The sequence below is a fragment of the Propithecus coquereli genome, unplaced genomic scaffold (assembly GCF_000956105.1).
Source record: "Propithecus coquereli isolate 6110/MARCELLA unplaced genomic scaffold, Pcoq_1.0 Scaffold1, whole genome shotgun sequence".
Classification (NCBI taxonomy): Eukaryota; Metazoa; Chordata; class Mammalia; order Primates; family Indriidae; genus Propithecus; species Propithecus coquereli.
Window position 1 is genome coordinate 12,790,268 of NW_012133857.1, and position 12,969 is coordinate 12,803,236.

The 12,969-nt window shown below is 51.2% G+C and overlaps 1 protein-coding gene across 1 annotated transcript; it reads right to left on the reverse strand.

The window, feature by feature from the left end:
• Positions 1 to 4,331: 4,331 nt before the first annotated feature.
• MON1A (MON1 secretory trafficking family member A) lies at positions 4,332 to 12,185 on the reverse strand. Its single transcript, XM_012660064.1, has 6 exons — positions 12,083 to 12,185; positions 8,900 to 9,039; positions 7,169 to 7,654; positions 5,550 to 6,315; positions 4,716 to 4,863; positions 4,332 to 4,616 (listed from the first exon to the last, which is right to left on the reverse strand). Exons 1-6 carry the CDS (start codon positions 12,136 to 12,138, stop codon positions 4,476 to 4,478), a joined length of 1,737 nt encoding a protein of 578 aa, XP_012515518.1. The 5' UTR covers positions 12,139 to 12,185; the 3' UTR covers positions 4,332 to 4,475.
• Positions 12,186 to 12,969: the final 784 nt, after the last annotated feature.

Sequence of the window (12,969 nt, forward strand, 5' to 3'; positions counted from 1 at the left end):
GAGAAGTGAGCAGGTCTGAGCCGTCCCATCCCGACCCCTCACAACTGACAGGGTCGAGGTGAGAAAGGGGCGACACTTAGCTCTTTTCTTCAGGTGGAGCTAGTTTACAGCTTACAGCAACACCCTCAGTGGTTCCCAGAGGCAGCCTGGGGGGCCCACCATGGGAGGAACAAAGTCTAGGAACATGTGGAAGACCAGAGAGGAGATGTGGGGGACCCCAACAAGGGATGGTGTGGGGCGCCACCCTTTGTGGGAAGGAACCGTCCTTCTATGCGCCTGCCCTGAGCTGTCGGCAGCAAGAAGGTGTTAGAAGAAGGTGTGTTGTGCCCTGCCCATCCATAAGGGTTTTAGGATAGGGCCTGGCCCTGCTGGCTGGACATAGAGTCAGAGAGGCAGCTTATGTGGAGGCCCAAGCCTAGCTCTGGTCCCTCTTGTGCAGACTCAGTATACGGAAGCTGTATGATGTGACCTCAGGAAGGAACCCCCCTTTCTTGCTGGCTCTGCTCAGTGCCCCCCTGATACAGGGGGATCATGGGCTTTGGCTCTCAGGGCACCTCCAACCTGCTCTTTAAGCTTTACTGGATCTGAGTTTCTGTCATGAGAATGTAGTTCTGGTTAGGGGCTGGCCCAGAGTTCTCTCTCCAGTCTATGTAAGGGTGGGTGGGTGGGTGGGTAGAGCCTAGTTCTGCCTTGCCATCTCCCTCACCTGGACCTCAAGAGCTGTCCCCTAGCACCTGATCCCCCCAGCAATGGAGGGGGGCCATAGGGGACAAACTTAAGCCTGAAAGCCCGCTCAGCCAGGTAGGCCTGGACCCTGGAAGAAGGGGAAGCTTCACAGGTCAGCTCTGGACTGGCCACCAGGATCCCAGGGCTGTAGAGAATAAGGGGGCTGGGGGAGAGAGGAGCCCTCAGCCTAACAGGATTTAGCCTGGCCGGGGAAGCTGTATCTCCTTCACTTCCCTACCCAGTCCATACTTATGTGCCTGTATCCCCTTCCTAACCTGACCTTTGTAAGTGCTGTTCTTCCCCTTCTTGCAGCTTAGATGATACCTCCTCCAGGAAGCCTTCATGATCCAGTCTGTGCCAGACCCCTCTTCTGGGCCCCACAGACCCTGTGCTACACCCACCCCAGGACAGTTCACTCTGGATACACCCCTCTTCCTCCACCCCCAGTGTAGGACTCCCCGTCCTTCCAGGCTGGAGCCCCATGAACACCTGGTGAGTGAGAGAGGAAACAGAACATGGGGTGGCCACACCCAATGCAGGGAGGCAACATAAAAGGTGCTCCCTTCCTGAACCAGAATTGGCCTGGAAATGAAAAAGCACCCAGCAAAAACCATGAAACAGTTCCTGTGTTCCACGGTCAATACGTCTAAAGATAGTCATGCAGGGCAAAATTGAAATGAAACATTCTCTGCCTGGCACCCAGACGTGGGTTCTTGTGACCTCTGTCCCACCTCCAGACGTTGTGAGAGATTTCTGGGGGTTGAGAGGAGACTTCACAAGCCCTCCTAGATCATCCTGCCTACTTGTTTGGGGTTGGGGTGCAGGCACCATCAATTGGTTCTCTGCTGCCACTGTGTGGCCATGCTGATGGCTGTCCCCAGGCAGATGCCCTGTCTCAGGCAGCCATGGTCCTCAAAACAGCATGAGTCCACAGGAGCACCCCTTCCCCCTCCCCATCTGTGGGATTGGGCAGGCAAGGTGTGTGGGGGAGGTCAGCTAATGGGATCCTGCAGTGCCAAGAACAAAGGTTTCCCCAAGGTAAACTCACCAGGCCTGGCCCATAGCTGGCTTAGGAGCTACCCAACTGCCCTGGCATCTGTCACTTTGAAAAAATGCTAGCCAATTTGCCCTCTTTGGGCTCTCAGTCCCCTTTGAACATTGTACCAGAGGACTAGATCCAACCTCTTTCTCCAACCCTGGAGATCAACTTAGTGGTAGTACTGCAATATGACCGCATCACACTGCAACTTTAAAACATCAATGGCTTCACTTGACCAGCCTTTAAAAAAATTTAAAAAATAAAAAATTAATTAAATTAAAATACAATACAATACAATAATATAAAATAAAATAAAAATCAATGGCTCCTTAATGTCAGACTTTTACTTGGAGTTTGAGAACCCCTCCAGCTCCATTGTAAACCAGTTATACCAGGTTCTTTACCTGGTCCTTTCCTTTGCACATGCTGGTTCTTCCACTAGGAACACTGACTCTATTTGCCTGTCATCCCACCCCTGATCCCCAAACAAGTAAATGCCACACTCCTAGATGCCTATGCTCCTAGGTACACACACTTATCTAACTAGCCCTTCCTCCTGTCCCTGCCCAGAATACATGCTGAACTGCAGAGAAGCTTAGAACCCTACAGGGGTCAGGGCAATCAAGAGAGGAACTTAAGAGTTGACTGTTGACCAGAACACCAGTAACAACAAGGACAGCTGGCCTAGCATCACCTAGGCCCCAGAGGCAGTGGTTTGGTGTCCTGACCAGGAGCAAGGGGTGGAACAGAAGCAGAAAACAGGCAGAAAAGAGACCCAGGACATGTCTGCAGGGTAAGCAGCACCCACCAAGCCTGTGGCTGCTCCCCAAGGGCTTTGGAATCTGCATTGGTAGGCTGCTGACATGCCCATTCTATTGTGATCCAGACTGAGGCCAAGGGCAGGGGCTATGCTGTCATTTTCCAGGACAGTAAGTACAACTGTTCCAGTGCACCCTTGACCCATGCCACCCACACAAACTTTCTCCAACATGGGTTGGTTTTAGTGGTTGAAAATCTTCGCCCAACTCTCAAAGATTACATGAGGGTTATTCTCTCTGACAGTCTGAAGACCACAATCAGTGGACAGTTTTCTCCCATAAGTACTTCCTAGGCATTTTCCTCCCCCTGGCCAATGAGATGGTTAAGCTGTAGCAGAACTGGGAACCCCCACCCCCACCCCCAGCAGCAAGGTGGAAGCTGTCTGCACTGTGCTCAGAGCTCTGCCCAAAGACGGTCTCATGATAGAGTCAATGGGGCTGGGCCTTCACTGTCAAGCATCCTGGGATGTCCATGGTGCCCCACAGAGGTCGGGCCATGCCATGCGGGGAAATAGGGTGACTGAAGAGGGCCCAGTGCACCTAGTAGCATCAGTCCTTATTAGGGCAGATCCACTCCTGCTCTAAAGATCAACTGGGCCTTTTCTCAGACCCTCAAGCTCACTCTTGAGGTACATTTTTTTTTTTTTTTTGAGACAGAGTCTCACTCTGTTGCCCCGGCTAGAGTGCCATGGCGTCATCCTAGCTCACAGCAACCTCAAACTCCTGGGCTCAAGCGATCCTCCTGCCGCAGCCTCCCGAGTAGCTGGGACTACAGGCATGCGCCACCATGCCCGGCTAATTTTTTCTATATATATTTTTAATTGTCCAATTAATTTCTTTCTATTTTTAGTAGAGACGGGGTCTCGCTCTTGCTCAGGCTGGTCTCGAACTCCTGAGCTCAAACAATCCGCCCGCCTCGGCCTCCCAGAGAGCTAGGATTACAGGCGTGAGCCACCGCGCCCGGCCCATCTTGAGGTACATTTTTCTTTCTTTTTTCCTTTTTTTAGAGACAAGGTCTCACTATATTGCCCAGGCTGGTGACAAACTCCTGGTCTCAAGCGATCCTCCTGCCTTGGCCTCTAAAAGTGCTGGGATTACAGGTGTAAGCCACCACACTCAGCCTTGGGGGCCATTTTGAGGAAAGTGCTGGCTCTGGTAGGGGAGCTGAGGAAGATAGCCCTTCATGGGAAGCCTATGCAGGGACAGTTTCTCCAGAGGCCTGCAGCTACAGGAGGGCAGGACTCTGAATGTGTCTGAGCTGAACACTGGGCTGTCTCACCAAGTGCTCCCACTCATATCAGGGCTCAGACTCCCCCTATTTTGACCGTCGCTGTCTTATGAGCTCAGCCCCTGCAGAACTACAGCAACCCATCAAGCAGAGCCACAGCCAGGGCTCCCAAGGTAGTTTGTGATCTTTTATAGCATGAAACTGGGGGCCCCACCCAGGAGTGAGAGGGGCAGGCATCAGGGGCTCAGACTAAGTATAGGGGTTGGGTAGTAGGTAGAGTCGGGCAGTAAGGTGCCTGAGAACCCTTTACATATGGCAGGACTTCAGCTGAACCAAAACAGCAGCCCATGGTCCAAGTTTGAATGTGTGCGGCCTGATGCTGATGCAAGGGAGGGAGGAGAGGGGCTCAAATGTGCATGCACCCCATGTATGGGGAATCATGAGCAGGAGCTAGGAAGGAGAATCTGGTATATGCAAGTGAGAGTAGACGGGAGAAGGGACAGTGACAGGGCTCAACAAATGTCTTCTCCAAAGCACTTTAATGCATACACCAACCCACAGTCCCTGCCTGCTAGCTGAGCAAGAGAGGCCAGCCCCACCTGGAGGCTTCCATGGCTTCCTTTGTCCAGTGGGCCTAGGAAGGCTGAGCCCGCATACATTCCCATCAATAGGTGAGAGGCGTGAGAATGAAGAGGCGGTCTTCCTCTTTGCGGATCCAGCGCATCAGCTTATGGATGGCACTGACAGCTGACGCCTTGGTCCCCAGGGGGCTGTAGCACATGTAGAGCTCAAAGGCACCTGTCACCTGGAGAAGGGGGCAAAGGCTGGTCATCTAGGTTAGATGCCCCTTGTGGCCCTTACCTGGGACCTCCATGAAGCCCAGCTCATCTCAGGGCCACCTTACCCAGGCCAGGAGGTTCTCGTTGGGGCCTGTGTAGTAAATGGTCTTGAGTGGGCGGGAGGCATTGTGGGCACGGCTGTGCAGGTACTGGTAGAGGCCCAGCAGCCGCTCCTGCTCCTCTTCACTGGTATACGGGGCCTCAATCTCAGGGCTGCAGATAGGGGAGTGGGTTTGCAAAGGAATGACTTCCATTTGCCTTCTCTGGAGATCTAGAAACACCTGTTCCTAGCCAGGGAGACTCCTACCCTCCATATGCTCCTTTAGGAGAGGGCATTGTCTCCCTACCACAGCAGATTTCCCAGGACAGGGCTGGCCCAACCCAACTGGAGCTCTGTCTGCTCCCACCCCTCAAGTTCATGGTGTCTTTGGTGATCCTTGGAGATGCCAGTGTGAGTCTAGGTGTCTAAGATAGAGTGACAGATCTGGAGTAAAGGTAAGCTCAGAACCCTCTGGGCCAAAAGCAGGTAAAGGGAGAACAGAGGCCTTATCTGCTCAGCCTGTCTGTTGGTGGAAAGAGTGGAGAAGGGCTCTGCATCCTGGGCTGGACCAAAATAACTCCTGAGGCAGAGCTGCTCCAGGGCAAGGGACCCAGGAGACCTCTGTTCAGCTTCCTCCACTGGGTATACTGAACATTTCCAGGTCTCCTGGGTAATGAAGTAGAGAGGTGTATACCTGTTGGGTGATGGGGAATCTGGGTCCCTGGTGCCAGAGTAAAACAGACCCAGTATGCTCATCTATTGGGGGGAAGTCAGCTTCAGGGCTGTATCCCAGGGCTCAGGACCAACCAGCCCCATGTCCCTGTCTCCCTGAAGCAGTGCCCTCAAGGCCCTCCCTCACCTGGTGAAGAGTCCAGAGCTCTTTGATTTATAGAGGAAGTGGCGCAGGTCGGGGATGCCCACTTGGGAAACGCTATAGTAGGGTGTGCGCAGTGCCTCCCGCAGCGCCAGGTGGGCTCCACGCTTGCGAAGGCGCTCCTGGAAGCGGCGGCGGCAGTCAGAGACGGCAAAGAAGTCCTCGCGGTCGGTAGAGACGAGCAGTAGACAGAGGTCGGTGTCAGGCTCCAGGTAAGAGATGTGTGCATGGAAGAAGCCGGCCGCGTTGAACTTGGGCAGGCACACGGGCGTCCAGGCCTCACCCTCACGGAAGGATGAGGAGGAACTAATGAGGTTGAAGAGTAGATGCAGGTCGATGGGGTGCAGGAATTGGTCCTTGCGGCGCACGAGCGCCACAAGCTGGTTGCGGGCCAGCAGGATGGAGAAGACCAGGCTGCGCGCACGCGCCTGCTGCAGGCTGGCACTCACGGCATCGCGCACAGCTGAGGCCAGGGGCAGGCACCGTGCTGCCCCCATCAGGAAGCTGGGGTCTCGGGCCATGAGCTGCAGCAAATTGTCAGTGATGCGCTCAGAGCCTGAGAGCAGGCGCCGCAGGTCGTAGTTCTGCTTCTGCTGGAATATGTGGCTCAGCTGCGCACCGGTAAGAAGGCTCAGGATCTGGTAGTAGATGTAGAGCAGCTCCTGTGCCAGCTCCTGTGCCGACTGCCGCGTGCGTGCCACTGCCACCAGCACCAGTGGGCTCCGGCGAACGAACACTACCTTGTAGCCATCTGGGGGGGGGGCAGGAGGCGGCGGGAGGGAGGCAGGGAAGGAATGTCAGCCTCAGCCCCAGCTCCCTCAGAGTCCCACCTTCCCACACAGCCCTTCATTTTCCACATCCTTTCCTTGCTCAGAGCTCTGCGCACAGTAGGGGCTTATGGATATTGAGGATAAAAACAGTAGCCCATCGCCCCCTTTCTGTGAGACTGAGGGCCCATCCCTGCCACTTGCTTCACAGACTAGCTCCGTCTGAAACACGGGAAGCTCTTCAGAAAAACAGACATTCTCCAGCCTGAGCAAGACAGACCCTGTCTCTACTAAAGATAGAAAAAAATTAGCGGGGCATCTTGGTGCGGGCCTGTAGTCCTAGCTACTTGGGAGGCTGAGGCAGGAGGATTGCCCAGGATTTTGAGGTTGCAGTGAGTTACGATGATGCCACTGCACTCTACCCTGCATGGCAGAACAAGACTTCAGACCCAGTCTCAAAAAAATAGAAAAAAAAAAAAAAAAGCACATTCTTATGGTAAGTGCTAAGTCAACTAGCAAGGGCTGCAAGGGCTGCGTGGGACTCAGGACCCAGGATTTTTTTTTTGTCACCTCCCCAGGGAGATTCTCACCCTCTCCAATGGCAAAGCCTATGTTAGAGCCCTTTGTTCCTCACCACAGTCCCATCAGCCCCATGAGGCTGGCAGTGTTGTTATCCCCTGTTTAGATGAGGACCTTGAGGCTCAGAGAGGTAGAGGGACTTACCAGCAGTCACACAGCATATTCCAGTCCTCTAGTCTGTAGGGGTCCAACCAAAGCCCGCTATGAATTAACCCTGACCGGGGGAGCCCTCCCCATTCCCTTCTCCAGGTGGCTCACCTGCATGGATGGAGCGGATGGCGTTCTTGTCTGCCTCCAGGAAGGACACCAGGGCCACCATAACACCCATAGTGCTGGAAAGTGCCTCCTCAGACCCGTAGCGGGAGTACACGGGCTTCCCTGCCTCACTCAGCACAAAGACATGCTTCTGGTGCAGCCGCCATGCCTCCGTGGTATCCTCCTCATCCCCCTCAGCTGTTCCCTCCCTGGGGAGCTCGGTGGCTGGTCGCCCAACTGCACCTGAAGTTTCCAACCAGTCCTCAGAGCTTCCTGGAAGCATCTCCTCTTGCAGGTCCCGGGCCACACCTGTCAGCTGGGTGCTTAGCTGGCTAAAGTCCTGGCTGATCTGGTGCATGTCTGTAGGCAGTGGTGGGGGACTTCCAGCACCCTCTTTGGGGCTGTCCCCAGAAGCTGCCCCATCCTCTGACTCAGTCAGGTCCTCGTAGGAACGGGCATGGACGAACATGGCACCCTCCTGCCCAGCACCTGCAGGCCAAAAGCACTGGTGCTTAGAAGGGGAGCTGCCGACAGACATTTTCACCAGCAAAGTGCCTAACGTGGTCACTCTAGTATGACTGCCTTTCCCTACAGGGCCAAACCACTGTTCCCTCCTGCCACTGTCTGCTATAAATCATGCTTCTCTGCAACTTACAGCCCACCAGTCTCCTCCCATCACACTGGAAATAAGACCCAAACCTCTCATGGCAGCAGTGGTGGCTGGTATCTGCCTGCCTCTCTCACTCCCATCTCACAGCCCACTCCCATGCCCCTCTCAGTCATACTTATCTTCCATCTGTTCTTTGAAAATCCTCAACACGCCCCCAACCTACCTCAGGAGCTCTGTACCTATTGTCTGCTGTCTCCTACATCCCCACATGGCTGGCTGCTTGTCACATTTCAGCTCTCAGGGATGGTGTTAGTTTTCTCTTCACCTGACTTCCAACCCCAGGCACTCCATCTCTTAGATTTCCCTTGTGGCACTTGCCAGTTACTGTCCTTCTCTCCAATTACAATGGTACCCACCAAGGGCAGGCACCTGATTGTTCACTGCTGTGTGCCCTGTGACTGGAGCACCTTCCATACTCAGTGAGTTTCTCTTCTTGGGAGAAGGCTTCTCTACCCCAGTCAGGCCATAGCTCCTGACTGACTCCACTGTAATGGCTCCACTAGCCTCTGGCTCCCCCAGGGCAAGGACCATGTCAATTTTCTTTTACTGACTTATTTGACAAAATAGTTTAACATATATATTTTGAGTCTCTATTATAAGTTTAGCACTGTAACAAGCATTGGGGATATGACTGCCCTGTGCTCAAAGTGCTCATAATTTTGTGAAAGAGAGAGAAGGGCAATATATACATAAACAAATAAAATTACGGAATACCTAGTGTCCTATACAGAGCGTGGTCAGAGTAGGCTAACTTGTGAGGAGATAACATTTAAGCTGAGAGCTGAGGAGGGGAGAAGGAGCCAGGGAGGTGGTGCCCTGTAGACAACAGAGAACAGGAGGAAAGCCCACACTGGCAGCCAGAGAGCACAGGACGAGAGGCACAACACTAAGTGGAGAAGAAGGCCAGATGCCGACTGAGCCCTGCTCCCAGCACTTGACAAATATCCAATGAGTGACTGACAAATGCGTGAATGAGTGGGAAGGAAAAAGTAGTTGGGAATATCAATTCCCCCTGGAGCCTGCTCCAGCTGTCAGCTGGCTGGGGCTGCACACTCTGCTCATACCTGGCTCCATTCCCTGGGCCAGTCCTGGTGTGGGGCTCTCAGCTCTCTCCACATTCTGTCCATTAGAAGGAGCCAATGTGCCATCAGGATATTCACTGCTTCTCTTCCTCTGCATGTCGGCAGCCATCCTTTGGGCTCTCCTGTGGGGCAAACAAAGGCATTATCAAGGGCAAGGGGGAAGGTGCTGTTGGCAGGATCACTGGCATAATTAACAATAGTAAGTGCAGGGAAAGTGTCCTTTACCAGGATTGTACTAACTCAAATCCCTAGGGAATGGGTTCAGAGTATTCCCTTTTTAAAAATTAAATATATTGTTCCTGATTATATTGATTATATATTGATTATAAAAGGAAGACATATTCATTGTAGAAAATTTGGAAAACACAGAAAAGTATAAACCAAGAAATGCCACCATTTTCCTACCACTCAGGATTTTTCACTGTTCATACTTTAGCATACATATCTCCTTCTAGTCTTTTTTTTTTATGATAGGTTTTTATTTTTTTATTTTTTTATTTTTTTGAGACAGAGCCTCACTCTGTTGCCCTGGCTAGAGTGCCGTGGCTTCAGCCTAGCTCACAGCAACCTCAAACTCCTGGGCTCAAGTGATCCTACTGCCTCAGCCTCCCGAGTAGCTGGGACTACAGGCATGCGCCACCATGCCCGGCTAATTTTTTCTTTTTTTCTATATATTTTTAGTTGTCCAATTAATTTCTTTCTATTTTTAGTAGAGATGGGGTCTCACTCTTGCTCAGGCTGCTTTCGAACTCCTGGGCTCAAACATTCCGCCCGCCTCGGCCTCCCAGAGAGCTAGGATTATAGGCGTGAGCCACCGCGCCCGGCCTAGTCTTTTTTTTAATATATAGAAAATGTAAATAATTTTTTTAACAATAGCAGCTAACACTTATTGAGTGCCAATGTATAGTGCTAAGAAGTTTATGTGGATTAAGTTATCTAATCCTGATCACGCCTCTATGAGGCAGGTGCTCCTATCAGGCTAGCTTTATAGACGAAAGAACCGAAGCTGAGAGTTTAAGTAAGGTTGTCAGTGTTACTACAGGAAAGAAGCACTGGATCTAGGAATTTAAACAATTCTGTATCCTCGTATCTTTCACTCCACATCCTACCATGAACATTTCCCCATTCAAAACTGAGTTGACTTATATTAATAGTTCTTGGTTATCTAGGTGCTTGCAGAGAAAGAAGTAAGACACAGCCAACCAGCTTGTCTTTAGGCTGGAGCCTTGCTTTTCTCTGAATATCCTTTTGTACCTTTTGAATTTGGCACGAAGGGTTGCCTTACTAATTAAAAACAACTACAGACATGACAACTCTCAGTGCCCATTTGATGGCTACGACAAACTCAGCCTGATCTCCCAGTCCTTCCACAGCCTCAGGGTCAGGTGGAGGTGGCCACAAGTGGATGTCAGCAGTAACCAGGCTAGATGGCTCTGCAAGGCTGGTAGCTAGGCTCGTTGAGCCTCTAGGGTCCCTGAATGGCAAGCTGAAGGACCTTCACTTGTCAGGCAACATACAGTCCACAGTAGAGGGATACCATCCCAGGCACTGATCCTTTAGAGAAAAGGGATCTAGCTGGATGGGCTAAAAAGGCAGTGAAAACTAGTCCAAGACTCATGAGGCAAGTACTGCAGGCAGGCCAGGGGCCCGGAAGGCACTGGTGTTAATGTGAGCCAAGCAGATGTGAGCCTGCCCTCCGAAAGCATGGAGTCCAGTCAGAATAACTGAGCCCTTGTCCCTTACTAGCCCTGTAGCCTTGGGCAAATGACTCTACCCTAAGCATGGCATGAAGTAGGTACTCAAGAAAGTTCATGAAAAGATCTCAGACAACATCGCCATCAATAGTAGCATTTGTGGGGCTCCGGTATCCAAGAACACTCTGAAAAAAAAAAAGAACACTATCTCTGGATCCCCCCACCAGGCTCCTGTCAGGTAGCTCCTGTGTGTGTGCTCAAAGAACTGATTTTCAACCTCTTCTTTTTGTCATCTTTGCTTTAAGCTATGGAATTCCTTCTTCAAATGAATCTTTTGCAGAAGCTCAATGTGCAGACAGGCAGGGAAGCAGGGCCTGTATCCTTATATCTGGCCTGGCAGCCTCTCCTGCACTGAGCCTGGAGAACCACAGAGCAAGTAGGGGTGGGGCACCAGTGGCCAACAGCATCACCTTGCACTGAGTAAAACTAAATAGATTAGGGAAATTATTTTGGGCTTTTCTAGGCCACCAATCCCATCCACCAGGACAATCAAGAGTGATGGTCCCCAGCAAGGGTCACAGCCCAGAAGGCCAAGGTGCAGGCTGCCTTGTCTGACAATGGGCCAGAGGAACTAAGAGGCTGCATGCCCTCAACAGGAACCTGGGGAGGCATGCAAAGATATCCCCTCCGAGATTGAGACTAAAATCAAGAAGAGCAATCCAAAATAGCCACTGTAACACCACAGAGCCCAAGTTGGTGAGTGACAAGGAAACTAGGGCATGTCTAGGTCTTCAGTAAGAAGACACAGGCCACATGAAAACCTCATAGACCAGTAATTCACAAAGCTATCCTAAAAGCCAGAGTGGGGTCTGTATTGCTGTTTAAAGATAGTGGCCTCCTGGCCGGGCGCGGTGGCTCATGCCTGTAATCCTAGCACTCTGGGAGGTTGAGGTGGGCGGATTGTTTGAGCTCAGGAGTTCGAGACCAGCCTGAGCAAGAGCGAGACCCCATTTTTACTAAAAATAGAAAGAAATTAATTGGACAACTAAAAATATACAGAAAAAAATTAGCCAGGCATGGTGGTGCATGCCTGTAATCCCAGCTACTCGGGACGCTGAGGCAGTAGGATTGCTTGAGCCCAGGAGTTTGAGGTTGCTGTGAGCTAGGCTAACGCCATGGCACTCACTCTAGCCAGGGCAACAGAGTGAGACTCTGTCTCAAAAAAAAAAAAAAAAAAAAAAGACCATAGAACAAAAAATACTGAGTACATTGACAGAAATTAAAAAAAAAAAAAAAAAGATAGTGGCCTCCAAGAGATGAGCAAGCTGCTCCTGACAGTACCAGGGTTGTGGCCAGGGCTTCCAGTCTTGTCCCATTGGATGCAGACCTAGACTGGTGTGTGCTTTTTTCTGGGGAGAGGTTCCAGAACCACTCTTTACATGGGAAGCCCCATATTTCTATGTCTACTCACTTTTCCACTCCCCTAGTCAACAACTTCCACTTTTTCTCTCCTCCAACTTTCATCATCTCCTTCCTCCATGTTCAGCACTATCAGCAGATGACCTTCCCTTCAATTTCGCTGAGAAGACAGAATTTATCAGAATAGAACTTCCATTGATTTCCACCACCACCTCACCCCATCTGCCAGACTGCATTCCCTCTTCTTACTAAAGATGAGCTGTCCAGGCTCTACTGAGGCTAACTCCTGTACGTGTGCACCAGATCCCAGCCCTTCTCATCTACTCAAGCACATGGCTCCCAGATCATCAGTTTCCCCTTCTCCCGTATCCATCACCAATATACTGACGTTTCTTCCATCTTCTAAACACCTTCCCTTGGGTGCGTTCACTTTGTGATAACTCACTGAGCTGTACATATGATTTGTGAACTTTCCTGTATGTTTGTTTTACTTCAATTAAAGTTAAAACAGGCCACACATGGTGGCTCATGCCTGTAATCCCAGCACTTTGGGAGGCCGAGGTGGGAGGATCACTTGAGGCCAGGAGTTTGAGACCAGCCTCGGCAACACAGTGAGACCCTGTCTCTACAAAAAATTTAAAAAATTAGCCAGGTGTGGTGGCACACACCTGTAGTCCCAGCTACTTGGGAGGCTGAGGCAGGAGGATCACTTGAGCCTAGGATTTCAAGGCTACAGTGAGCTATGATTGGGTCACTGTACTGTATCCTGGGCGACAGAGCAAGAAACCCTATCTCTATAAAAAAAAAGAAATTAAAGTTAAAACAAAACAAGCCTCCCCTGAATTTGACATTCCCCCCAGATACCACCCCATTTTTCTGCTGTCCTTTATAAAAACAAACAAACCCTCTCAAAATAGTAAATAATATTTGGAGTTTGTA